The following is a 25,391-nucleotide window of genomic DNA, read 5'->3' on the forward strand; positions in this document are numbered from 1 at the left end:
GGGGTGAGATGGGGGTGGGGGAGGTGCGGGGGAGGGGCAGGGGTTTTGCGGGTTGTGGGTTATACGGGTGGGGGAGGGGGTGGGAGTGCCTGGGGTGGGGGAGGAGCGTGTGCCGGGGTGGGGGATAGATGTGGTGGGTGCGGCGGGTGGGGAAGGGGCAGGGGGTGCTGCAGGTGGGGGCGCGAGTGCCGCGGGTGGGGAGGGGCGGGGGTGCTGCGGGTGGGGGTGGTACGGGTGGGGGAGGGGGTGGGAGTGCCGACGTTGGGGGCGGATGTGGTGGACACTGTGGGTGCCGCAGGTGGGGGAGCCGTGGGTGGGGGTGGGGTGGAGGGTGTAGCGGGGGGAGAGATGGGTATGGGGGCGGGAGAGGGGCGGGGGTGCCGCGGGTGGGGGAGGGGCGGGGGGTGCCGGGGTTTGAGGGTGCTACGGGTGGGGAGGGGGCGGGAGTGGTGTGGGTGGGGGAGGGGCGTGTACCGTGGGTGGAGGACAGATGTGGTGGGTGGTGTGGGTGCCACGGGTGGGGGAGGGGCGGGGGGGTGCCGCGGGTGGGGGAGGGGGTGCTGCAGGTGTGGGTGCTACGGGTGGGGGAGGTGGCGGGAGTGCCATGGGTGGGGAGGGGCATGTACCGCGGGTGCTGGAGGGGCGGGAGTGCTGCGGGTGGGGGAGGGGCGGGGGGTGCTTCAGGTGTGGGTGCAATGGGTGGGGGAGGGGGCGAGAGTGCCGTGCGTGGGGGAGGGGCGTCTGCCGCGGGTGCTGGAGGGGCGGGAGTGCCGCGGGTGGGGCAGGGGGTGCTTCAGGTGTGGGTTATATGGGTGGGGGAGGGGGCGGGAGTGCCGCGGGTGGGGGAGGGGCGGGGGGTGCTTCAGGTGTGGGTGCAATGGGTGGGGGAGGGGCGAGAGTGCCGCGGGTGGGGGAGGGGCGGGAGTGCCACGGGTGGGAGAGGGGCGGGGGGTGCTGCAGATGTGGGTGCAATGGGTGGGGGAGGGGCGTCTGCCGCGGGTGGGGGAGGGAGTGCCGCGGGTGGGCGAGGGGCGCTGCAGGTGTGGGTGAAGCGGGTGGGAGGGTGCGGGGTGGCGCAGGGCATGTGCCGCGGGTGAGGGGCGTATATTGTGGAGGCTGTGGGTGCCGCAGGTGGGAGGGGGGCGGGTGCGGCAGGCCGAGGTCGTCCACAGCATTCTCAGCCGCACTGTCTGGCAAGACTCACCGGCTGCAGTGTCACAACTCACCAGGGTGCAGGGTGTGTACGGGGAGGAGGGAAAGAGGGGACTGGGCGGAGATTGGGAGGGGACTGGGCGGGGATGGGCGGACCAAGGGAGGGGACTGTTCCTGGCCTGCATCCAGCCACCCAGATCTGTGCCTGTGACTCCGCCCAGCGTTAGAAATGCAGGCACAGAGTCACAAGGCTATTATATAGGAGATAACATAAACATAGGATGAGTTTTTGAAGCAAGAAGTATCACTGATATATGACAGCAAAAAAAAAAAAAAACTGTCCGGAAAGCAAGGAAAACATTTCCAATATCCACATAAAATTCAAGATGCAGTGGAACAAAGGCAGTGAAAATACAAATATTAATATTTAAATGGAAAAATCAATGAAATAAAAGTCACTTTGCGTCCTCTTTGTCTGCCTCCGAGATTGCAGTCCACATGTCTCTGAAGTCCAAAGTGGCACCTGTCATTCTTTTGAAGATGTCTTTAATGTCATCACAGGTCGTCTCAAAGTGAGTGGTGGCATCGTATGACCGGGAGATAAAAATCTGTAGGAAATCAAATGAATAACAGTTGCGGTAATCGATTCTCCATGGAAGGTATTGAGGTGTATTATGGAAGCGTTGTGGTTACAATACAAGTCTGACCATGTAGAATATTTTATGTTACTCATACATTTCCCTGCCTGCCACCCGTGAGGTTTAGGAATTTGGAATCCACTCAACATCGCTGTGCGCTCCATTCCTCCCCAAGGCCCTATCTGTATTAGTCTGTCTTTACTGGTAACCAGTTAGCCAAACACCACCAGTTAATTATCACTGCCTGAGACAAAAAGTCACCTAAAGCGGGCAAGCTGGGGTGTTACTCATAGGAACCAATCAGATTCTAGCTATCACTTCATAGAATGTGCTAGGTAAGTGATAGCTAGAAGATGATTAGTTGCTATTGTTAACACTTCCACTTGTTATCTTTAGAAGGTTTAATAAATCTCCCCTTAATCCTGGTACGGGCGGGGGGGGGGGGGGGGGGGGGGGGGGGCTGCCGAGATCAGCTCTGATAACCTAACAAGTAAAGGGTTTTGTGACAGGGAGAAGAATGGTCAATGGGGGGGTCCAGTTGTTGTTGGGAGCATTGGCGTTTCTTTCATGGGTGCAATGTTTGAGGTGCACACGAGCCCCTGGGTCCAGGGAAGGCACACACCGCACCTATGTTGTTTAAATACTTACCTTTCCGGAGTCCCGCAACGAATGCTGCAGCTGCTGCATCCACAGCAAAAATCCATCCAAAAATGGCCACCGCACATGCGTAGTTCAAAATTGGTCTCTGGACCGTGGCGGGCGCCATGTTTCTGGAGACCAGCACGTGCGCAGTAGACTCTGGCACAATGCCGGGGCCTACGGTGCTGTGGAATGGAGGGGGCCCATCCAGAGTCTGCACACGGGCCCCCTCCTCTCTTAAAACACCCCTTGTTGGGAGCGTTTAAGTAATGGGCACTATTCTGCAGATGGGCACAAGCGCCATGGACGCCCTTTACTTATTGCGCTTTTCACAACAAAATGCACCAGGTTTAGATGCATAAAGCAATTGAATGGGTGATACTAGAGGGATCTCGCAGACGCGCTGTGCAAAGGTCACATCAATGTACTATCGCCTATTCATTTAATTACATATAAACATTTCCAGAGTTCCCCTCCTAAAGTACTGCTCTGTCTAGTCTCCGTTAGGTGTGAGAGTGATGGGTCATCAGCAATACCCAAATTGTAGAATACTCCATCAGCTGCCAATATCCTCTTCGCCCGGATAGCAAATGCAGATGACAGATTTGGAGGCGGGTTCTGTAGGGCATTAGGACCCAGCCCCAACATGGCAAAAGGCTGCAATTTGTGGGTCCATGTGGAGAGGGGAGGGCTGTGCTAAAATGCCACGATTTGTATAGTTTAGCCACACCCCTTCCACACGGACCCAAATGTCCCTGTATTATCTTCCCATCCTGCCCGCTTCACTAGGAAGCGGATGGGATGTGGGAGATCCACTTCTGCGGGTTGCGGGGGATTACCCCCAAAAATCGGAAGTCTCCAGCAACTTACCGGAGAGATGGCAAATATGGTGCAAAGAGAAGCACAAGCCATTATGGGGGATTTTGCACTTTCCTCCTCTACTGCAGGAGGCAGCCATTTTGTGGATGATCAAGTATTCCTAACAAGTTGGTTTCATAAAATTGTCTGAAAGCCTAAAGCCGGGTACACACTGGGCGACCTCAGCTAGTTAGCAATCAGCACTATGGTGGTCATTCCGAGTTGTTCGCTCGGTAATTTTCTTCGCATCGCAGCGATTTTCCGCTAACTGCGCATGCGCAATGTTCGCACTGCGACTGCGACAAGTAAATTTGCTATGCAGTTAGGTATTTTACTCACGGCATTACGAGGTTTTTTCTTCGTACTGGAGATCGTAATGTGATTGACAGGAAGTGGGTGTTTCAGGGCGGAAACTGGATGTTTTATGGGAGTGTGTGAAAAAACGCTACCATTTCTGGGAAAAACGCGGGAGTGGCTGGAGAAACGGAGGAGTGTCTGGGCGAACGCTGGGTGTGTTTGTGACGTCAAACCAGGAACGACAAGCACTGAACTGATCGCAGTGGCAGAGTAAGTCTCGAGCTACTCAGAAACTGCAAAGAAATTTCTATTCGCAATTTTGAGAACCTTTCGTTCGCAATTTTGATAAGCTAAGATTCACTCCCATTAGGCGGCGGCTTAGCGTGTGCAATGCTGCTAAAAGCAGCTTGCGAGCGAACAACTCGGAATGAGGGCCTATATCAATGTTTGCTAATTAGGGGAGATCGCCAGTGCATACACACTGAACGATATCGATGTACGATATAGTTCAGTGACATCATCCCCCTCACTCCCCAAACATGCAGCTCAAAGATATTAATATTGAGCTGCATGTTCGGTAGATGATGGATAAACGAGAACAACCAGCGGGTGAGCGCATCGTTCCTCCATACACACTGGACGATATATCGATCATATCGTATCATTATTGTTAGTTCATATCTGCCAGTGTGTATGTGGCTTCAGATAACACGTTGAGGATTATACTGCTCATATACAACCTTGGTCAGCGCCTATGGCCTGGAATTTCAAGGCCGGAATACTGAACTCGAAATTGCCTTTTGGGTGCTATAGACAAATTAATGTTGAGAAAGAAGTAATTTACAATATGATGTGTATAAGGCAGGAGGAATACACTTTGGGGAGCTCATCCCAAAACACTTATCCGTCTGACGTTCATGTGTAATACCACAAATTCAGATGATATGATGCGGTCAGCTTTTCTTACCTGATTCTTTGTTCCGTCGTGTTTCGGGATATACTGGTCCGTAATGGATACAAATCTTAGAGAAAAGGAAACAGTCCTCTGTTTTATCTATTGTGATCATCAATATAAAGTTAAACACAATAAGAAAGATGAATTTAGCCTTGGAGAGAGATAAAGTGGAGAGAATGATAAAGTACCAACCAGTCAGCTCCTAACTGTCATGTTACAGGCTGTGTTTAAAAAATGAAAGTTAGGAGCTGAATGATTGGTACTTTATCTCTCCCCACGTTACCACTCTTCAAGGCTTAGTACATCTCCCCCACAATAAAAAACAATGAAGCTGGGACATTATTGGCAGCATATGAAGAGGCCGTTATTGATAATGACCTAGGCATTGCCCTATATTAGTAATAGTAAGCCCCACATACTTACACCAGTTATCCAACACAATCTCCTTCTGGTTTTACTGGAAAAATTGGTGGTTGGTTAGGAATCACACAAAAGAAGATTCAGAGCAAAATGCGCATTACACGTCTGGTGCGGTTCCGGTATGAATGGTCGACCATGTGAACGGATACCGTCTGGTGCTGCCCCCTCAGCGGTGCAGACTTTAACATCTGGCCACTTTGCAGATATGGCATTTAATGGAAAGAAACAGGGCGGAGCAAAATAGTGTCATATACCTATATACATCTTATATCTATTGTGACAAGAACACTGGGATAGTGTTTGAGGGCAGGTATATTTGTCCCAGGTTCTTGTCTTACATGTTTTAGAAAATGTTAACTTCTAGGAAAAATGCTTTTTGTTTTGTCTGAACCTTTTCAGTTTGCTGTAAAAGCTGGGTAAAGGCTCTGAGAGAGAGATAAGGCGAGTTCTAGACATTGGGCCCAGTTCGGGTCTTTGGCCTCACAGAGGGCTAATCAGGGTTTCAGCTGTGTAAGAGTGATATAGTGCTTCTAACCTGATTAGTATGGGCAGACTGCCTGGGAAGGCTGCAGGATCTGTGTGTGAGAGACACGCTTTCTGATGCAAGTAAGCTATACAGTATGTACTGAAGAACTCTGTGTTTTGTTTAGTGACAGTTAGGAACATCTTATGTTTAGTTAGTGCCGGACAGGCAAGGTATTTTTATTTTGGGGTTTGTTTTATTTTCTGTTTCAATAAAACTGGCCGGGGTCAGTTGTACCAGAAACTGGACTTGTGTTGTTCCTCAGCTGCTGCGTGCGGCCATATTCCCCAGGAAAAGGCACCTTGCACCCCTACAGTGTTACAACTTGGTGGAGAATGCGAGCAGGCCGTTCTGCGCATAAGTGAAAGCAGCAGCTTTGTGAGGCCTGCAGAAAACGGTGGTTTATGCAGATACAGCCCAGTGTGAAGTTACTGAGACTCACCCCTGAGGGTTTGATATATGTCCTGGGTGAAAGCAGCTACAAAGCCGCCTGAAAAATCTGTTGACATGGAGGATCTGCTTAAAGCCTTGCTGCAAGCTACAGCGGCTCAGCAGGAGGCCAACCGACAGCAGCAGGTGGCAATGGAGGAAAATTGGAGACTACAGCAGGAGGCCAACAGACAGCAGCAGGTGGCAATGGAGGAAAATATAAGACAGCAGCAGGTGGCAATGGAGGAAAATAAGAGACAACAGCAGGCAGTTGTTGATGAACTTTACAGGCAACAGCGTCAGGATAGAGAGGCCTTAGCAGAAGTGGTGCAGAGACTTGCAGCTCGGGTTGGAGATGTGGCCGTCAGTGCTCCAACCAGCTCTAGTTCTATACGAGCCAGTCACTTCCTGCAGAAAATGACAGAGGCTGATGATGTGGAGGCCTATCTGACCACGTTTGAAAGGACTGCCGAGCGTGAGAACTGGCCGAAAGCACAGTGGGCCAGTCTGCTGGCACCTTTCCTGTCAGGTGAGCCCCAAAAAGCTTACTTTGATTTAAGCCCTGCTGAGGCTCGGGACTATGATAAACTAAAGACTGAGATCCTGACCCGCCTGGGAGTCACGCTGTCAGTACGAGCACAACGGGTGCACCGTTGGCTGTACGCCATGGAGAAGCCTCCGCGCTCCCAGATGCACGACCTTATTCAGCTAACAAAAAAATGGCTACAGCCAGAGACATTAACTGGTCCCCAGATGGTGGAAAGAGTCGTCATGGACCGCTACTTGAGATCTTTGCCCATGGTCCTGCGCAAGTGGGTGAGCCATGGAAACCCGGGTACTGCTGACCAATTAGTGGACATGGTAGAGAGGTATTTGGCAGCAGAGGAACTACTGATGACCACCCAGCAACCCATAGATCCTCGACAGCGCCCTTCAGTAAAGACTGGTAAGACTGTTCCGTGGGAAAACGTTGCTGGGCGGTTAAGAGAACGCAAGGCTGGAGAGACTGTAAACACTGGCCCTGGAAACAGGCCAATGGGGCTAGAACGGTCTATGCTGCCCAACTGGGTTGATAATCGTGTAATTAAATGTTTTAGGTGTGGTATGCCAGGTCATGTTATTGCCAATTGCCCAGTCACGCAAGAACCCATGCAATGTGATGCTGCCTTTGAATGTCGCAGAATGTCTTTCTTTGCTAGGTTAGCCTGTACTGTGGTACCTTCACCTGAGCTGGAAAAACAAATGTGTGATGTGTTCTTAGAAGGTAACCGGGTAGAGGCCTTGCTAGATTCAGGAAGTTTAGTTACCCTCGTGAAAGCTGGGTTAGTGAACCCCTTAAAGGTCCAGCAAATACCTATTGGGGTAACTTGCATACATGGGGATACCCAACATTATGCCACTGCTGAGGTGAATATAGAAACTTGTTGTGGGTCAGCAATGGTTAAAGTGGGACTGGTCCCTACCTTGGTGCATGAGGCCATAATAGGGAGGGATTTTCCTCATTTTTGGAAACTGTGGGAATCACGGTTATCAACAGATGTGAGAAGTAAAAAGCCAGTTGATAATACCGGTGATTTTATGGATGTACGTGGGTCTTCGGAACTTTCTGGCCCTTTGCCTTTTGCTAGTTTGGCTGGGGAAGTGACAGATGGGGAGTCCAGTGAGGACCCTCTTGCCGGGAACAGAGACATAGTAGTTAGAACTGAAAGCGTGCCTGACCTGGAGGTAAAGAAGGATCTGTTTGCGTCTGAACAGTTAAAGGATCCTACCTTAATAAAGGCTAGAGAGAATGTTAAGATTGTTAATGGGGAACCTGTGGTACCAGGTGACAGGGTTACGTATCCCCACATGGCCATCTGTAATGAGCTCTTGTACCACATTGTCAAAAGGGGTGAGGATGTGGTGGAACAGCTGGTAGTTCCCCAGCCTTATCGGAGAACGGTACTAGATTTAGCTCATAGTCACGTTACCGCAGGACATTTAGGGGCAGAAAAAACCACTGAAAGAGTTTTACAAAGGTTCTTTTGGCCAGGGGTTTATAAAGAAGTGTCTGAATATTGTTCTTCCTGTCCTGAATGCCAGTATCATGCCCCTAGACCCCATTTCAGGAGCCCACTAGTTCCCATGCCTATTATAGAGGTCCCGTTTGACAGAATAGCCATGGATCTCGTGGGGCCCTTGTTAAAGTCTGCTCGGGGCCATCAGTATATCCTGGTAATTATGGACTATGCCACTCGATATCCTGAGGCTGTCCCTTTACGCACTATCACAACCAAGGCGATAGCTAGGGAGCTGGTGCAGGTATTTAGTAGAGTGGGAATACCAAAAGAAATTTTGACTGACCAAGGTACTCCATTTATGTCAAGGATCATGAAAGAGTTGTGCAAGTTATTTAAGGTCACTCACCTCAGGACGTCCATCTACCATCCCCAAACTGACGGGTTGGTGGAAAGGTTTAATAAAACATTAAAAAGTATGTTAAAAAAGGTTGTTGAGAGAGATGGGAAAAACTGGGATTGTTTGTTGCCCTACTTGTTAATGGCCATCAGAGAAGTTCCTCAGTCCTCTACGGGGTTTTCTCCATTTGATTTGTTGTATGGTAGACACCCCAGAGGGCTGTTGGATATTGCCAAAGAGACGTGGGAAGGACAGCCCACTCCTTATAGAAGCGTTATTGAGCATGTAACACAAATGCAGGATAGGATTGCAGCCGTGGTACCTGTTGTCAGAGAGCACATGGAACAGGCCCAAAGTGCTCAACAGAGGGTCTATAACCGGAGTGCCAAGATACGGGAATTTGCTCCTGGAGATAGAGTTCTTGTTTTGGTACCCACTGTGGAAAGCAAATTCCTAGCTAAATGGCAGGGTCCATTTGAGATTAGGGAAAAAGTGAATGAGGTTAATTACAAAGTATACCAGCCGGGAAAGAGAAAACCCGAACAGATCTACCATGTTAACTTAATCAAACCCTGGAAAGATAGGTTGTCTCTGTCAGCGGAGCCTTGCCCTTCGGTGTCTTCACCCCGGTTGCTTCCCGCAGTGAAGGTGTCAGAGACATTATCAGCTGATCAGAACAATCAGGTTAAAGAATTTCTCATCCAAAATAGGGAGGTATTTTCAGAGCTGCCTGGCCGAACGACCATAATAAAACATGACATTGTCACAGAACCAGGGGTCAGGGTTCATTTAAAGCCATATAGGATTCCTGAAGCTCAGCGAGAAGCTATTTCTAAGGAAGTTAAAACCATGTTAGAACTTGGAGTCATAGAGGAGTCTAACAGTGAGTGGTCCAGTCCCATAGTGCTCATCCCGAAGCCCGACGGTAGCATACGCTTCTGTAATGACTTTCGTAAATTAAATGAGGTGTCCAAGTTTGACGCATACCCCATGCCCCGTGTGGATGAGCTTGTAGAAAGGCTGGGAACAGCCAGGTTTCTCACCACATTGGACCTGACCAAAGGTTACTGGCAAATACCTTTATCTGATAGCGCCAAAGAAAAAACAGCCTTTTCGGTTCCGGAGGGGCTGTACCAGTATAAGATGTTACCCTTTGGGTTGCATGGGGCTCCAGCAACCTTTCAACGGGCGATGGATAAAATTTTGAGGCCCCATAGAAAATATGCAGCTGCCTATTTGGATGATGTGGTAATTCACAGTACAGACTGGGGGTCCCATTTGGTTAAAGTACAAGCAGTACTGGACTCAATCAGAGAGGCAGGGTTAACTGCTAACCCAAAGAAGTGCTGCCTCGCAATGGAGGAGGTCAAATACTTGGGCTTCACCATAGGCAGAGGTCTGATTAGGCCCCAATTGAATAAAGTTGATGCTATTCAAAACTGGCCTCGTCCAGTGAATAAAAAACAGGTAAGGGCTTTTTTGGGAATTACTGGGTACTATAGACGGTTTATTCCTAATTTTGCGACCACAGCGGTGCCGTTGTCAGACCTTACCAAAGGGAAGCAGTCAAATGTGGTGAAATGGAACCCTGATGCAGAAAAGGCGTTCCAAGCGTTAAAAGTGGCTTTGTGTTCACAACCGGTGTTGATAACACCAGATTTTTCAAAAGAATTTGTGGTACAGACAGATGCCTCAGAGGTAGGGATAGGTGCTGTGCTGTCCCAAACCAGAGATGGGGACGAACACCCTATCATTTATTTGAGTAGGAAACTCAATGAGCATGAAAAAAGGTATGCCATTGTGGAAAAGGAGGCTTTGGCCATTAAGTGGGCACTAGATACCTTGAGATATTACCTCTTGGGTAGACAATTCAGACTAGTGACAGACCATGCCCCTTTAAAATGGATGTATGTAAATAGAGGCAAGAATGCTCGTGTAACTAGATGGTTTCTAGCGTTGCAGGACTTTAAGTTTACTGTCGAACATAGACCGGGAACACAATTGGCCAACGCAGATGCATTGTCTCGCATCTTCTGTTTGGGGGCTACAAGTGTTCCGGCCCCTAGGTCGAAACAGGGGAGGGGGATATGTGACAAGAACACTGGGATAGTGTTTGAGGGCAGGTATATTTGTCCCAGGTTCTTGTCTTACATGTTTTAGAAAATGTTAACTTCTAGGAAAAATGCTTTTTGTTTTGTCTGAACCTTTTCAGTTTGCTGTAAAAGCTGGGTAAAGGCTCTGAGAGAGAGATAAGGCGAGTTCTAGACATTGGGCCCAGTTCGGGTCTTTGGCCTCACAGAGGGCTAATCAGGGTTTCAGCTGTGTAAGAGTGATATAGTGCTTCTAACCTGATTAGTATGGGCAGACTGCCTGGGAAGGCTGCAGGATCTGTGTGTGAGAGACACGCTTTCTGATGCAAGTAAGCTATACAGTATGTACTGAAGAACTCTGTGTTTTGTTTAGTGACAGTTAGGAACATCTTATGTTTAGTTAGTGCCGGACAGGCAAGGTATTTTTATTTTGGGGTTTGTTTTATTTTCTGTTTCAATAAAACTGGCCGGGGTCAGTTGTACCAGAAACTGGACTTGTGTTGTTCCTCAGCTGCTGCGTGCGGCCATATTCCCCAGGAAAAGGCACCTTGCACCCCTACAGTGTTACACTATATACATCAATAGTGTCATATATCATCTATATACATTAATAGTGTCATATATCTATATACATCAATAAACTCCGGAACCACTGAACTGATTGCGATGCGGTTTTCACCATTGTGTAGATAATTTTCCAAGGCAGGTTTTAGGCTAAGCATCATCAAGATCGGTCGCCATGGGTCTGTGGGCGGGGCTCTGTGGGGAGGGGCCTGTCCTGCTTACGGGATCCTTTTTGTTGAAATATCAGAATGCCTTGGAGAAAATCTTCACTTGGTTGTGACAGTTCTGCAGTAAAAGTAAAGTAAATCTATAATTAAATCTTCTTAGGTGTCTGTCTCCACAGTTGCTCAGTAGGTCAACGCCCCTTCCCCACTTCATAGCTCGCCCCTTCCCAGTTCTCAGTGGCTGCTAGGTACAGAAGGAGTGAGGCCCTCTTTTCCATCCACGGACCCTCAACCATGCCCCGATATTCCACCCTAGGGTGGCCCCACTCCCAATCGTGTAAAATCAATGAGGAGCAGCGGCTGCTGGCACCAGGAAGGCATTGAGTGTCATGCCTAGCAAGGTTTGAGGATCCCGCAGCTGAGACTTGCTCAAGGAAGAAGTTGTCTGTGGATGAATAAGACGAGGGGGTTGGATATAGTTCCTTCTCATGGGACATGGGGCAATGAAGAACGTAGGTGGAGCAAAGAGTCAGTGAGTTGTAGTCCTTGAGAATGAGGCGGAGGTAGAGAACTGTGGCTTGTGAACGATGACTTAAAGACGTAGTTGTAGACAAAGAACTGTGGGTTGTGGCTTGAAAGACAAGGCTGTAGATAATGAACTGTGGAACTGTGAATGGTGGTTAAAGATGTGGCTGGAGACAAAGAACTGTGGACAGTGACTTGAAAGACGAGGCTGTAGATAATGAACTGCAGACTGTGGACGGTGGTTCAAAGACGTGGCTGGAGACAAAGAACTGTGGACTGTGGCTTGAAAGACGAGGCAGAAAGCCCGGGGGCCGTCCATGCCCAAAGGGTCTTACTGGACCGGGGTTTCCACCAGGAGCGCTTCCACAGGCAGCAGCAGGTTAGGAATGGCAGGGCTGCAGCAGCAACTAAGAACCGGCTAAGCAGGGTTAGGAATAACCAGAATATGGCAAGAATCCTTGGAGCACAGGGCTAAAGCACCTACAACAGGGTTGTAACTTGAAGCACTGGCCTCCCTGTCATAAACCAGCCCCCTTTTATAAGGAGAACTCTCACTGGATTGGCTGGAAGAAACAGGAAGCCAAAACTATTCCTCAAACTTGGTCTCCAACATGGCAGCGCCCAGTAATGCAGACCTCTCTGCATAGCCACACAGCTCACTGCCCCATGTCACCTAGCAACCATCCCGGCAAGAGAGACCCGCTGCAGTGGCGTTCTGCCGCCACGAGCGAACCCCCTCACCGCCGCTACCGCTGCCCAAGGACCCGGTGCGACAGCCTTCCTCTGCCGCTGCCCACAAGCCGCCTGTGAAGCCAGCCCCGCGGCCCCAGCATACCGGTAAGACCCCGGATGCTGACAGTACCCCCCCCCCCCCCTTTGCAGGTGGACTCTGGACACCTATATGGTTTAGCTGGAAACTTGGCATGAAATGTCCGAAGAAGTCTTGGATCATGGACATCTTCTGCTCCTACCCAAGACCTTTCCTCAGGTCCATATCCTTTCCAATCGACAAGGTACTGGAGGCGACCATATCGTCTGCGGGAGTCGAGGATCTTGTGAATCTCAAATTCGTCTCCTTGTGCTGATTGGATCTTGGGAGATTTAAGCAGAGCAGCTCTGAATCGATTAAGTACCAATGGTTTTAAAAGAGAAATATGAAATGCATTAGGGATTCTAAAATGCGGAGGCAACTTCACCTTGTAAGCCACAGGATTTAATACTTTTTCGATTGGGTAGGGCCCAATAAATCTGGAAGCAAACTTTTTAGTAGGGACCTTCAACCAGGGCCGGTTCTGGCACTCTGTGCGCCCCGGGCGGCAATAGGGGCGTGGCTTCGTACAGGGGGCGTGGTCATTTACGCCCCCTGTACAGACTGAAATGATGTGCGGTGCGCGATGACGTCATCGCGCACCGCACAGCAAAGGTCCTCTCCACGAAGGGAAACTAGACGCGTAGCTACTGCCTTCAACCTTAGGTTACGTGTGGAAACCCAAACCCGATCTCCCACCTTAAGACTTGGTACAGCTTTTCGCTTCAGAGCCGCATAGGTCTTATAACTCTTGGATGTCTTAAGCAAGGCCTCGTGAACTTATCTCCAGGTTTTGGTAAATTGTCGAAGTGTTGATTCTGCGGCAGGAACCTCGAGCGTAGGTAGAAGTTGGAAGTCAGGAACTTTTGGATGATAACCATAATTTATGAAAAATGGATAAGATTTTGTAGCAGAATGATAGAGATTGTTATGGGCAAATTCTGCAAATGGGAGAAAGTCCAGCCAGTCGTCCTGAGAGGAGGACATGAATAAACGCAGAAATGTCTCCAGGTCCTGGTTCACTCTCTCTGTTTGACCACCTGTTTGGGGATGATATGAGGAGAAATTCAATTTCACACCGAGAGCAGAACATAGGGATCTCCAAAACTTGGCCACAAACTGAGGACCTCTATCAGATATGATTTCCTGCGGTAGACTATGGAGTCGGAAGATCTCTGCTATTATTCATTTTGCCAACTGGGATGCCGAAGGAAGACTAGCCAGGGGAACGAAGTGTGCCATTTTAGAGAACCGGTCAACTATGAACCACACAGTATTTCATCCGCCAGACGCATGTAAATCCGTAATAAAGTCCATAGAAATATGCGTCCATGGTCTTTGCGGCACAGGTAACGGATGGAGTAACCCGGCTGGAGGACCTTTGGGACTTTTATGTTGGGCACACTTCGGACAAGCAGCCACGAATTCCTGAAAGTCAGTCCTGAGATGAGGCCACCAGTAGGAGCGCTGAATTAATTTGAACGTTTTATGACCACCCGCATGGCCCATGAAGGAGGAGGAGTGAGCCCATGTAAGAAGTTTCTTGCGTAGATTTGGTGCAACAAATATTTTCCCAGGAGGAGGGAGTGGAGAAGTATTAGTTGCTGAGAAAGAGGTGGACTCCAAGATAAATTGCTCTTTTGAACGATCAGAGGGTTCTTCAGAACTTAGGGAACGGGATAATGCATCTGCCTTTTTGTTGAGAAAACCTGGTCAGTAACTAAGTTTAAAGTTAAAACGGGTAAAGAAGAGTGTTAGGCGCAGCGGTCCGTAGCCGGCCGCTGCACCTTCTCCCCTTTCTGCATGGCGCCTGGCAACGCTAAGGACGCCGTGCGCGCTGAGCCGCCGAATCCCTAGCAATGCCAGGACGCGTGCGTGCCGAGCCGCCGGGTCCATAGCAACGGGGACGCCACAGGCGGACCGCGTTCCCCGTTGCTGGTGTTTAATTAGTATGCACTCACACATGTTCTCTGGTCGTGCAGCAAGGCAGCTGCACGACATTTTGGGTAATTAGGCTCTGGACTCTGATTGGAGGGTTCCCTGTTTTAAGCCTCCTCAGTGCCTCACACAGACGCCGGTGATAGCTTTCTGCATGCTGCTCATGTTTGGTGAACGTCTGTTCCTGGTCTGCTGTGCCCGGTCTTTCCAGTTCTCTGAGTTCCTGAGTCTTGGAGTAGCCGTCTTATCCTAAGGAGTTCTTCTGGTCCTCGTTTACCTGTGGCAGTCGATAGAGGATCTTGCTTGGTTTCGTGAGTGGCGGCTCCGCCGCGAGTTGCAGCCTAAACCGCTTTATATTGTTTTCTGTTATTGGAGCATTTGCGGAGGTATCCGCTTCCACAGTCCTCTCCGGTACTCGGCGGTGCCGTGTAGGAGAGTGGACAAGTGGAGTATTTTGTTGTTCTTTTCCCTGGCGGAAATCCGCGCATACTTTAGTTTCAGCTTTGTTAGTAGCCCCTGGCTTTGTTGTTCAGTTAGAGGGCCCCTTGTTATCACCCTGTCTCGGTTCACTCTTTGTCTCTCATTAAGACCTGAGAGGGCATCGGAGTTGGGCAGACGTAATCCGCCCTTCAAACGCGGCTGCCATGGGCCCAAGCAACCATAGTCTCGCAAGAGTGTACTGACAACACGGGCGAGACAACGGAGATAGGGTGCCAGGGGCTATTCCCTTTCCATTCCCCTTTCCCAGCATTACGTTCTGGTATTCAGGTCCAACCGTATAAGATCACCCCTGACCTGAGTATCAGAATCATAACATTATCACCGGCCCAAAACTTAAAAAAAAAAAAAAAAAAAAGGGGGGGGGTTTATTTTTCCCCATTCTGTTTTGGTGAGAGTCAAATCCGGCTTCATGAATCCGGCAGGGTTAGGACCAAATCCCGGTCAGCTTTTGGTTAACCAAATTCAAGAACTAACTCAGATGGTTCAGGACCTTTCTCTTCGGGTGAGATCGCAGGAAGATCTTTTGCGAGCCTCCCCGAGTGTGGTCCTAGAACCAAAGATGCATTTACCTGACCATTTTTCGGGTAACCGAAAAGATTTTTTTAATTTTAAGGAAGCTTGTAAGCTTTATTTTCGTTTAAGGCCTAAGTACTCTGGTACTGAGTCTCAGCGGGTTGGGATTGTTATGTCATTGCTCCAGGGTGATCCACAGACCTGGGCGTTTGGGTTAAGAACAGAAGATCCTGCTTTGTTATCAGTAGACGCCTTTTTTAAATCATTAGGCCTGTTGTATGATGACCCTGATAGAGAGGCGTCAGCTGAGTCACCTGCGTGCTCTTAAACAAGGTAAAAATCCAGCAGAGGTGTATTGTACCGAATTCCGCCGTTGGTCGAACGACTGTGGCTGGAATGACCCGGCCCTGCGCAGTCAGTTTCGTCTCGGTTTGTCAGAACTTATTAAAGACAGTCTCCTTCAGTACCCCGCTCCTGAGACTCTCGACAAACTCATGGAGCTTGCAATTAAAATAGATCGTCGTCTCCGAGAGCGGAGGGCTGAAAGAGGAACAACTTTTAGGCCTAGTCCTAGTGTTTATATCTTTCCTGAGGACGTCGAGGAGCCCATGCAGATGGGTCTCTCCCGGCTGTCCCCAGAGGAAAGAACCAGAAGATTAAGTTCTGGTCTCTGTTTGTACTGTGGTGGTAAGGGACATTTTGCTCGCAACTGCCCGAACAAGTCGGGAAACGCTCTGACCAAGTGAATTGTGAGGGGGTTCACTTGGGTCTGCAGCTTATCTCCTCAAATGACTCTCTATTAGTTCCTGTTAAAATTTCCTTTGGCAGCCTCGGTGCATTAGTGTCGGCCTTCGTCGACAGTGGAGCTGCAGGGAATTTTATGGACTTAGCTTGGGCTAAGGCCTTAGGCATTCCACAGATTCCCTTGGATAGACGTATCACCATGCACGGGTTAGATGGGGGTCCGCTTTCCAATGGGATAATTACTCACCGCACACCTCCAGTATTACTTACAGTAGGGGCCTTACATTCAGAAGATATAGAATTCTACCTTACACATTGTCCGGCAGTCCCTGTAGTTTTGGGTCACCCTTGGCTTGCCTTTCATAATCCCACCATTGATTGGCGGTTTGGGGAGATTTCCCAATGGAGTCCTTTTTGTGTTAAGGAATGTATTTCTCATCCAGTCCGGGTTGCGGCAGTCGTCCCAGAACTTATTCCTGTGGAATATCAGGATTTTGCCGATGTGTTCTCCAAAGGCAATGCGGACATTCTGCCTCACCATCGGTCCTATGACTGTGCAATCGAGTTAGTACCAGGTGCCACTTTACCTAAGGGGAGATTATATGCCCTGTCCAGACCAGAAACCACGGCCATGAATAATTACATTCAGGAAAGCCTTAAGAAGGGCTTTATTAGGCCTTCAAAATCTCCGTTGAGTGCAGGGTTTTTCTTTGTTGAGAAAAAAAGATGGGTCGCTTAGACCATGCATTGACTTTAGGGCTCTGAATAAAATCTCTGTGAAGAACACCTATACTTTGCCATTGATTTCAGTGCTTTTTGATCAGTTATGCTCCGCCGTGATCTTTTCAAAAATCGATCTGAGGGGAGCTTACAACCTCATCCGAATAAAATCTGGGGATGAGTGGAAGACGGCATTCAGCACTCAGTCGGGTCACTATGAATACCTGGTGATGCCGTTTGGCCTGTCAAATGCTCCGGCGGTTTTTCAAGACCTCATCAACGATGTTCTCCGTGACTTCCTTGGGAAGTTCGTGGTCGTTTATTTAGACGACATTTTGATATACTCTGAGTCTATAGAACAACATGTTACCCAGGTGCGTCTGGTTCTTCAAAAGCTCCGAGAGAATCATTTATATGCTAAGCTCAAGAAGAGTGATTTTCACATCACAGAAGTGTCTTTCTTGGGGTACGTTATTTCTCCCCAGGGATTTTGCATGGAACCGAAAAAACTCCAGGCCATTCTTAATTGGGCGCAACCCACTAATTTAAAAGCAATTTAGCGCTTTTTAGGGTTTGCAAATTATTATAGGCGGTTCATTCATACTTTTTCTGACCTGGTCGCTCCCATAGTAGCTTTGACTAAAAAAGGAGCGGATCCTTCCAATTGGTCGCCTGAAGCTGAGTTTGCCTTCCGGGCCTTGAAGCAGGCCTTTGTCTCGGCTCCTGTCCTCAGACATCCTAATCCGGAGCTTCCCTTTATTGTGGAGGTTGATGCCTCAGAGGTTGGAGTGGGGGCTATCCTTTCTCAGGAAGATCCGGAGTCTCAGGAACTACATCCTTGTGCCTTCATGTCCAGGAAATTCTCCTCCGCAGAATCCAACTATGACGTTGGTAATCGGGAATTACTGGCAGTAAAATGGGCTTTCGAGGAGTGGAGGCATTGGCTGGAGGGAGCTAGGCATACTATTACTGTATTTACTTACCATAAGAACCTGCAATATATTGAGTCAGCTAAACGGCTTAATGCTCGGCAGGCACGTTGGGCATTGTTCTTTACTCGTTTCAGGTTTGTTATCACCTTCAGGCCTGGTTCCAAGAATACGAAAGCTGATGCCCTGTCTCGTTGCTTTCTTCCGGTTCACAATAGCAATCCTGTTACTACCCCCATAGTTCAATCTTCAGTCATCCGGGCAGGCCTCACACAGGATTTATTTACTCAGTTAAACCAGCTTCAACACCAAGCTCCTAGGCTAACTCCTGCTGGTCGTCTTTTTGTCCCTGAATTTTTGAGAGGCACTGTTTTAACGGAGTTTCATGACAACAAAGTCTCGGGGCATCCAGGTATCACTAAGACCTTGGAGTTAGTCTCTCGCTCAGTGTGGTGGCCTAGTCTTTCTAAAGACGTTAAGGAATTCGTCCATTCCTGTCAGGTTTGTGCACAGCATAAGGTCCCTCGTTCGTTGCCTATCGGGCAACTCATGCCTTTAGCCGTTCCTCTCAGGCCATGGTCTCATATTTCCATGGATTTCGTGGTAGACCTTCCCCTTTCAGCCGGATTTCGAGTCATTTGGGTGGTGGTGGACCGTTTTAGTAAAATGGCTCATTTCATTGCTCTTCCCCGATTACCCTCTGCTCAAGGGTTGGCAGTTTTGTTCCTTCGCCATGTGTTCAGGCTCCATGGTTTGCCCACTGATATTGTCTCTGATCGGGGTCCGCAATTCATCGCACGATTCTGGAAACGTTTTTGTGCATCATTGAAGATGAGACTGTCTTTAACATCTGGTTACCATATACAGTCTAATGGGCAAACCGAACGAGTCAACCAGTCATTAAAACAATACTTACGCTTGTATTCGGCCAAACTCCAGAATGATTGGTCAGAGTTTCTTCCTTTGGCCGAATTTGCTTATAATAACTCTTGTCATTCCTCCACCAAGGAGTCCCCATTCTTTTCAGTCTTTGGTTTTCATCCTAGAGCCAACTCTTTTTTCCATCATTCTCCAGTTTCCTCGTTGACCTTAACTTCCACCTCAGAGCAATTTGGAGAAAAGTGCACCTTGCCCTCAGAAAAGCTGCCTTCCGAGAAAATAAATTTTCTGATAGGCTCCGACGTCCTTGCACTTTTAAGGTGGGAGATAAGGTATGGTTGTCAACTCGCAACATCAAGCTCCGACAACCCTCGGCTAGACTGGGACCCAAATTTATTGGACCGTTTCTTATCATTAAGAAGGTCAACCCAGTTGCTTTTCGGCTACGCTTGCCAAGATCTCTCAGAATTGGAAATACTTTCCACTGTTCCCTGTTGAAACAATATGTTTCTTCCAGGAGATTTCCTCGGAAGACCTCCCAGGGTAGATCTCCAGTGGATGTTCAGGGGCAACAGGAGTTCTTGGTTGAGAAGGTTTTAGATTCAAAAGTTTCTCGGGGCCGACTTTATTTTTTGGTTCACTGGAAGGGCTATGGTCCGGAGGAAAGGTCTTCGGTCCTTTATGGGGATCTACATGCCCCTAGACTCAAGAGATTATTTTTTCAGGAATTTCCTCGCAAACCTGGCTTTAGGGGTTCTTTAACCCCTCCTCAAGGGGGGGGGGGGGTACTGTTAGGCGCAGCGGTCCGTAGCCGGCCGCTGCACCTTCTCCCCTTTCTGCACGGCGCCTGGCAACGCTAAGGACGCCGTGCGCGCTGAGCCGCCGAGTCCCTAGCAACGCCAGGACGCATGCGTGCCAAGCCGCCGGGTCCATAGCAACGGGGACGCCACAGGCGGACCGCGTTCCCCGTTGCTGGTGTTTAATTAGTATGCACTCACACATGTTCTCTGGTCGTGCAGCAAGGCAGCTGCACGACATTTTGGGTAATTAGGCTCTGGACTCTGATTGGAGGGTTCCCTGTTTTAAGCCTCCTCAGTGCCTCACACAGACGCCGGTGATAGCTTTCTGCATGCTGCTCATGTTTGGTGAACGTCTGTTCCTGGTCTGCTGTGCCCGGTCTTTCCAGTTCTCTGAGTTCCTGAGTCTTGGAGTAGCCGTCTTATCCTAAGGAGTTCTTCTGGTCCTCGTTTACCTGTGGCAGTCGATAGAGGATCTTGCTTGGTTTCGTGAGTGGCGGCTCCGCCGCGAGTTGCGGCCTAAACCGCTTTATATTGTTTTCTGTTATTGGAGCATTTGCGGAGGTATCCGCTTCCACAGTCCTCTCCGGTACTCGGCGGTGCCGTGTAGGAGAGTGGACAAGTGGAGTATTTTGTTGTTCTTTTCCCTGGCGGAAATCCGCGCATACTTTAGTTTCAGCTTTGTTAGTAGCCCTTGGCTTTGTTGTTCAGTTAGAGGGCCCCTTGTTATCACCCTGTCTCGGTTCACTCTTTGTCTCTCATTAAGACCTGAGGGGGCATCGGAGTTGGGCAGACGTAATCCGCCCTTCAAACGCGGCTGCCATGGGCCCAAGCAACCATAGTCTCGCAAGAGTGTACGGACAGCACGGGCGAGACAACGGAGATAGGGTGCCAGGGGCTATTCCCTTTCCATTCCCCTTTCCCAGCATTACGTTCTGGTATTCAGGTCCAACCGTATAAGATCACCCCTGACCTGAGTATCAGAATCATAACAAAGAGGGCCCATCTTGATTGGCGTGGGTTCAGACATCGAGCTAACTCTATATATAGGAGGTTCTTGTGATCCGTGGTTACCGAGATTGGATGCTGTGCTCCCTCCAACAAATACCTCCACTCCTCTAAGGCTAACTTAATTGCTAGTAATTCTTGTTCCCCAATAGCATAATTCTGTTCGGCGGGAGAAAATCTTCGCGAGAAGAACGCACAGGGATGGACCTTCTTGTCCTCGAAGAGCTGGGACAATACTGCTCCTACTCCTACAGTGGAGGCATCAACCTCTACCAGGAACGGACGGCTGAGATCAGGTTGTCGAAGGACAGGAGCGGTCATGAAGGCTTCCTTCAAAGATGAAAAGGCTTCTAAAGCCTCCGGAGACCACTTGGCAGGATCTGCTCCTTTCCTGCTCCGGTAATGTGGGCTATGACAGAAGAATAATTCTAAATGAATCTTCGGTAGAAGTTAGCGAATCCCAGAAAACGTTTAACCCCCTTAAGGGTAGCTGGAAGCGACCAATCCTGGATCACCTGGACTTTAGCGGGGTCCATCTGTAACTTCTGTCCCTGAAAGGATGAAACTGAGAAATGGAATCGTGGGTACTTCGATGGTGCACTTCTCTAATTTACAGAATAATTGATTCCTCCGTAAACGAGTTAGAACCTCCTTGACTTGTTCTCGATGGGTTTTCAGATCCCTAGAAAAGATGAGGATGTCATCCAAATACACCACCAAGCAGTCATAGAGGAGGTCTCTGAAAATTTCGTTAACGAATTCTTGAAAGACAGCTGGGACGTTACACAGGCCGAAAGGCATTACCAGGTATTCGTAATGCCCATCGCGGGTATTAAATGCAGTCTTCCATTCGTCACCTGGACGAATACGAATAAGATTGTAGATTGGAGAAAACAGTAGCTCCTTTAACACGGTCGAATAGTTCTGGAATTAGAGGCAATGGATATCTGTTCTTAATTGTTATGTCGTTGAGACCTCTATAATCAATACAGGGCCGCAGACCCCCATCCTTCTTTTTGACAAAGAAAAACCCCGCCCCGGCCGGAGAGGTGGAAGACCTGATGAACCCTTTATCCAAATTCTCCCGGACATGGCCTGTGTCTCAGGGAGTGAGAGAGGGTAGGTTCGACCTCGGGGAGGAGTTTTGCCTGGTACCAGATCAATGGGACAATCCCAAGTACGATGTGGAGGCAAGGTGTCTACTCCATGCTTACTGAAAACATCTTGAAAGGCCTGGTATTCCACAGGAAGGCTGGAAGGGCTGGAGGAACAGAGGGGTCTTACTGAGGGCAAACAGTTCTGGAAGCAGTTTCGTCCCCAAGAGAGAACATCCATGGTTTGCCAGTCTAAGTGGGGATTGTGTTTAATTAACCATGGAAATCCCAGGATCAGTTCGTGAGAGGCTTTAGGAATTACTAGGAAAGAGATATTTTCCGAATGAAGAACTCCGACCTTCATCTTGAGAGGAATAGTACGAAAGGATATGATTCCCTCAGGAATATGACTTCCATCCACCACAGTAATTGATATGGTACGATCCAAACGGACCGTTTGTATTCCAGGTCGTTTAACCAGAGCTGATGTAATGAAGCTTTCGGCGGCTCTAGAGTCGAGTAGTGCAGGGATGAGAAGAGAGAAAGAAGGGAGCTCCAGGTGAGTTAACAAGACAGACTCTTTCTTGGCAAGTAATTCTGAGAATTCTCCTAACTTGACCTCTCCGGCACAGGCTAGGAGTGGGCGTTTCCCGGACGTTGACTGCAGGATTTGACAAAATGATCGGATGCACCACAATACAGGCATAGGTTCCCTTGTCGCCGTCTCTGACGTTCTTCGTTGGAGAGACGGGAACTATTGATCTGCATGGGTTCCTCGGTAGTTGGTGAAGATGGTCTTGGCGGAAGAACGACTCGAGGCTTAGGACGATCTGACAGCGATCTCTCCATACAGCGTTCTCTGTACCTCAGGTCTAATTTATTACATAAGGAAATTAACTTATCCAACTTATCAGGTACGTCCTGAGTTGCGAGGTCATCTTTGATCTTTTCGGAGAGACCGCTCCAGAAAGCTGCAATGAGAGCCTCCTTATTCCAGTTCAGTTCTGAGGAGAGAGTACGAAACTGGATCACGTACTGACTGACCGTACGTGTGCCCTGACGCAGGCGCAGGATCTCCAATGAGGCGGCAGAAGTCCTGCCCGGTTCGTCAAAGATTCTTCGAAAGGTGGCCACGAACTCTGAATAGTTAGACAGGATGGGATCCGTCTTCTCCCACAAAGGTGAAGCCCTTTCCAATGTTTGCCCAGTAAGCAAAGAAATTATATAGGATACCTTGGTTAGTGCTGATGGGAAGTTGGCCGACTGTAGTTCGAACTGGAATTCGCACTGGTTAAGAAACCCGCGGCATTGTTTTGGATTCCCATCGAACTTACTGGGTGATGGCAAATGTAACCGTGGAAGTGGTACCGGTACGGGAGGAAGCGGGACCGGGGGTGCTAATATGGGAGCAGCCGTAGATACTTGAGGGGCCGTCATGGCAACACAGAGAATCGAGACGTTCGGACATATTCTGCATGAACTGCACAATTTGAGATTGTGTGGCCTCCTGCTTACTCAAGCGAGACCAGATATCTGCAGTTGAATCACCTCCTGAGGCCTGATCACCCGTCGGATCCATTGGGCCAGTGCTTACAGTCACGCCTAGCAAGGTTTGAGGATCCGGCAGTTGAGACTTGCCCAAGGAAGATGTTGTCTGTGGATGAATAAAACGAGGGGGTTGGATATAGTTCCTTCTCATGGGACAAGGGGCAATGAAGAACGTAGGTGGAGCAAAGAGTCAGTGAGTTGTAGTCCTTGAGAATGAGGCTGAGGTAGAGAACTGTGGCTTGTGAACGATGACTTAAAGACATAGTTGTAGACAAAGAACTGTGGGTTGTGGCTTGAAAGACAAGGCTGTAGATAATGAACTGCGGAACTGTGAATGGTGGTTAAAGACGTGGCTGGAGACAAAGAACTGTGGACTGTGACTTGAAATACGAGGCTGTAGATAATGAACTGCGGACTGTGGACGGTGGTTCAAAGACGTGGCTGGAGACAAAGAACTGTGCACTGTGGTTTGAAAGACGAGGCAGAAAGCCCAGGGGGCCGTCTGTGCCTAAAGGGTCTTACTGGACCGGGGTTTCCAGGAGCACTTCCACAGGCAGCAGTAGGTTAGGAACGGCAGGGCTGCAGCAGCAACTGAGAACCGGCTAAGCAGCGTTAGGAATAACCAGAATACGGCAAGAATCCTTGGAGCACAGGGCTAAAGCACCTACAACAGGGTTGTAACTTGAAGCACTGGCCTCCCTGTCATAAACCAGCCCCCTTTTATAAGGAGAACTCTCACTGGATTGGCTGGAAGAAACAGGAAGTCAAAACTATGCCTCATACTTGGTCTCCAACATGTCGGCGCCCAGTAATGCAGACCTCTCTGCACAGCCACACAGCTCACTGCCCCTGGTCACCTAGCAACCATCTCGGCAAGAGAGACCCGCTGCAGCGGCGTCCCGCCGCCACGAACGGATCCCCTCACCGCCGCTACCGCTGCCCACGGACCCGGTGCGGCAGCCCTCCTCCGCCGCTGCCCACAAGCCACCTGTGAAGCCAGCCCCGCGGCCCCAGCGTACCAGTAAGACCCCGGACGCTGACATTGAGCTCCCAAAGAATGGCCAGGGCAGCTCTGCGATGGCGACCGGGGCCTCCTTAGCGCAGACCCTGGGCTGCAGGGTGCAGACACAATGCTGCCCACTAGGCCACTGCGCCATGGGCTGTCAGTGGCACCACTCACCCACCAGAGTTGATTCATTACTTATAATAACATTTATTGCACAATCTCTCTACTTTATACAATCGGTTACCCATTGAGAATGGGGAGCAGCAGAGTTTAATTAACCCAATGTGCACGGACTTAAGTGTCAGCTCCCAGGACTAGTACATACAGTATGCCTAAAGAAACCTGTCTGCTTAAGAATGAATCTGATTCTGCTGAGAGCAGTGATATGATAAATTCATTTTATAGGAGAAAAGTGCAGTATAGTCTCTTTTTAATAAAGCCCTGGGAATCTTTCCCGGAGTTTTATAGCTTCATTGTTGCCGCTAGCAATAAATAATTCTATGTGCCGGTGACACAGACGCTGGTAAGTTAGGAAATAATTGGCCAATGTATCACTATATTAGTTATTATTAGACGTGCAGACAAAGTATCGTAAAATATTTAATTTAATTATAAATATATCCCTGATACTAATTCCTAACACAAAACCTTTCAGACCAGAGGTGGGACTGACGTAGAGTTGGATGCAGTTTGCGCCAATAGCGCAGGTGTAAAATGCGCCTGATAAACAGGGGGTTTGTGCATCTTGCAGGTTGAAATGAATCCGGGATCTGCAAGGGCAGCATATGTGCCAGTTAAATGCCAGGAGAGAGCTGCAGTATATGCACCAGGCTGACACTAGGATAACATTGGTATATACCGTAGATCTGGTTTCTGCCAGGAGATGTGGGCGACAGTGTTCGTATTAAATGCTAAATGTAAACAAGGCGTACGTGATATAAAGAAGTATCTCTATAATAACTGTGTCTGTTTTGTGTCCAGCATGCACGCACAGTGAAAGCAGGGGCACGTGCTACTGCAGCTCCTATTGCTTGGGATACGGAACAGACCTAGCTTTGGAGGACCCGGCTAGGCGACAGCAACAGGGTAAGTATAGGGGTGGCTGGAAGAAGGGATGCAAGACAGAGAGGAAAAGAGGGGATGTTGGTGCGGGACAGAGTGGGGGGTGAAGCGGGAGCAGTTGACAGAGAGGGGGCGGGCCTGGCCATCTTAACGTTGGGCAGCTGCCCAGGGACCCAAAATTCTAGGTGTCCTC

At 49.2% G+C, this 25,391-nt stretch overlaps 1 protein-coding gene across 5 annotated transcripts in view; it reads right to left on the reverse strand.

The window, feature by feature from the left end:
- Positions 1-401: 401 nt before the first annotated feature.
- LOC134958485 (rab GDP dissociation inhibitor alpha-like) overlaps positions 402-25,391 on the reverse strand; it is a 211,260-nt gene continuing 186,270 nt past the window's right edge. For all 5 annotated transcript variants that reach the window (XM_063941140.1, XM_063941144.1, XM_063941139.1 and 2 more), the window contains 2 exons: positions 4,552-4,606; positions 402-1,760 (listed from right to left, as the gene is read on the reverse strand). In XM_063941140.1, coding sequence (XP_063797210.1) covers positions 1,608-1,760; positions 4,552-4,606 — 208 coding nt within the window. In that variant the 3' untranslated portion in view covers positions 402-1,607. The remainder of the gene's footprint in view (positions 1,761-4,551; positions 4,607-25,391) is intronic.

Source organism: Pseudophryne corroboree, chromosome 9 (assembly GCF_028390025.1).
Source record: "Pseudophryne corroboree isolate aPseCor3 chromosome 9, aPseCor3.hap2, whole genome shotgun sequence".
Lineage (NCBI taxonomy): Eukaryota > Metazoa > Chordata > Amphibia > Anura > Myobatrachidae > Pseudophryne > Pseudophryne corroboree.